At 45.5% G+C, this 2,286-nt stretch overlaps 1 protein-coding gene across 2 annotated transcripts in view; it reads right to left on the bottom strand.

The window, feature by feature from the left end:
- atad5b (ATPase family AAA domain containing 5b) overlaps window positions 1-2,286 on the bottom strand; it is a 5,865-nt gene that overhangs the window by 446 nt on the left and 3,133 nt on the right. For both annotated transcript variants that reach the window (XM_032533711.1, XM_032533719.1), the window contains exons 10-13: window positions 1,830-2,028; window positions 1,562-1,686; window positions 690-1,477; window positions 402-560 (exon numbers count right to left, since the gene is read on the bottom strand). In XM_032533711.1, the coding sequence (XP_032389602.1) occupies window positions 402-560; window positions 690-1,477; window positions 1,562-1,686; window positions 1,830-2,028 (1,271 nt within the window). The remainder of the gene's footprint in view (window positions 1-401; window positions 561-689; window positions 1,478-1,561; window positions 1,687-1,829; window positions 2,029-2,286) is intronic.

The following is a 2,286-nucleotide window of genomic DNA, read 5'->3' as shown; positions in this document are numbered from 1 at the left end:
TCCGGGTGACGTAGAAGCAACAGCGGCATAAAAAGGGTTACTGCGCTTCGGTGGTCCCTATGTTGAATGTAAACGAAAAGCTGCTTGGTTGCTTTTCTATCGTCATCGTGTTAAAAACACCAATAGCGCGCCAGGTAGATAAGCCAGGTTGTGATTGGTTCCCACAAAATTGTGAGTGGCTGGGGTTTACCCAGTCTAGAGTGTGATGTTCAAACATTTTATTCAACATTGATATTATTGTATGAAATGCTAAAATGAATTGGATCTAACAAAGTCACTGGGTTTATTGTAATGAAGTTAAGTCTTATTTCATTAAAACAGTGCTCTCATTCTAAATGACTCACTATTTGTACTGGTAATAGAATAAAAGTGAATTTAAACCTGTACTGTGTTTGGCTCACCTGGCTGGCTCCTCTTTCTGTTGCTGTGCTCTTTGAAAGCGACAGATGTAGCGGAGGACCGGCATGTAGTCGACACTGACAGCTCTTCTGTTCCCCAGCAGGCTGAAGGAGTTACTGCCAAGCACCCTCCTGCTCAGCTCGTACCTCCTTTTAGACACACTGGAGGGACAGGCACCAGAGTGGGGTGGTGGAGGGGAAAAAAACATACCAGTCATTTAACCGATTGAAATACTAGACCGCAAACAATTTGAATCAGTATTTAGAAGTCAAGATGGACAGTAGGTTTACCTTGGTGCACACAAAGGTTGCAATCTAAAGCTGAGGTTCTGTTTTTTGGAGGTGACAGGTAATGTCAGTCTCTCCACCAGCCTCCCCCACCTTACGTCTCCCAGTTCTTGTCTGTAGTTTTGGGCTTCAGTCCACGCTTCAGACACTTGCCAACAGCACCTGCGACACCCCAAGCCCTCAACAGCGGCATGAATATCCAACAGCCTCTCCTGGCTCCAAATCCTGTCCACTTCCCCCTGTTCCCCCATCACATCCAGTAAGCCATCCTTTATCTCAGCTCCTGTCCAGACAAAGGCCTCAGGTCGGCACAGGCCTGAACCACGCAGGGCTGCAGCAGCTGGCATTGTGGAATCAAGGTATGACATGAGGTCAAAGAAGTCGCTCAAGGCATCCAAACAGTGTGTTACTACTTTGGCTGTGTTTTCTTCAGACTTGTCTCTTAAACTGGGGACTCTTAAATGAGCCCTTTTTGACGATGATGATGTGTTTTGTGTCATACTGCAAGATGTGTCAAACGTTGCATTATATTTCCTCCTGCTAAGCCTGGAGACTTTCCTAACAGATTTGGAGTTGGTGGCTGAAGCCTTTCCACTGACATAGCCATCCAGCAGCGTGATGTGAAGATCAATATCAGAGGGTGCCAGCCCCTTCTGCAGCCCACAAGTCCCTTTGGCCTCGGTGGGTAGAAGAAGCTCCAGGTTGGAGTACAGAAGAGGAACACCTCCTCTCCAGCTCTCAGCTAGGAGCCTCAGGAGCTTGTCCATGTCTATTTCAGACCAATACTGACACTGAAAATATTAACAGATAGAGTAAATTGTCTGATACACAGCGTATAAGGTTCATATACAGTGGGTGAAGTTAGCAATACTTGCCTTGAGGAGGTTTAACAGTTGGTTTTGGGTCACAGGGTGGAGACCCAGCATGCTAGCAGTACAGCATGGGTCGCAATGAAGAAGTTGGGAGTCTACATTTTCTCCCCTTTCAGTAAGACCTGAGTCTAGATGAGTAAAAATAAAATAAGATAAAATAGAATTTCATTCATCCTGAGGGAAACTACTGTGCAGCAGTAGCAAAACATATTAGGGTGTGCAAATACTGAGAAAATTCCTGCAAATCTGTGATTTATTTAAAGAAACGTACGCTGTACACGAGTAGTCTCCTTAGGCGAGCCTCCCCTCCGAGACGCCAGTCCTCCACCGCTGCACACCCAGAGCTGCAGCTGCGAGAGGCAACGTCTGACGTCCCCTCTAGACAGTCTGTGGAGGCTGCGAACGTCGTCCAACTCCAGTCGTACATTCTCAGCCAAACCCACCAGCTGCAGGTAGCTACAGACGTTCACCTTGGGATAGATGGGGTAAGTTTATGACTGATTCTTCAAAAAGTACACAGAGCACACACCAGAGGACCTTTTTTGTCCCAAACACACAGAAAAGTGTGAGCCACTTTAGGAAACATTCATTACATACATACATAGATAGATAGATAGATATTTATTGATCCCAAAAAACTGGGACATTACAGTGTAACAGCAGCACACGTACATTAGTCACACAACACAGAATATGAATATAAATGAGATAATAGGAAATAAATATAC

Source organism: Etheostoma spectabile, chromosome 2, assembly GCF_008692095.1.
Source record: "Etheostoma spectabile isolate EspeVRDwgs_2016 chromosome 2, UIUC_Espe_1.0, whole genome shotgun sequence".
Lineage (NCBI taxonomy): Eukaryota > Metazoa > Chordata > Actinopteri > Perciformes > Percidae > Etheostoma > Etheostoma spectabile.
The sequence above is the reverse complement of the archived record's forward strand: the minus strand, read 5'-3'. Positions and strand labels throughout refer to the sequence as shown.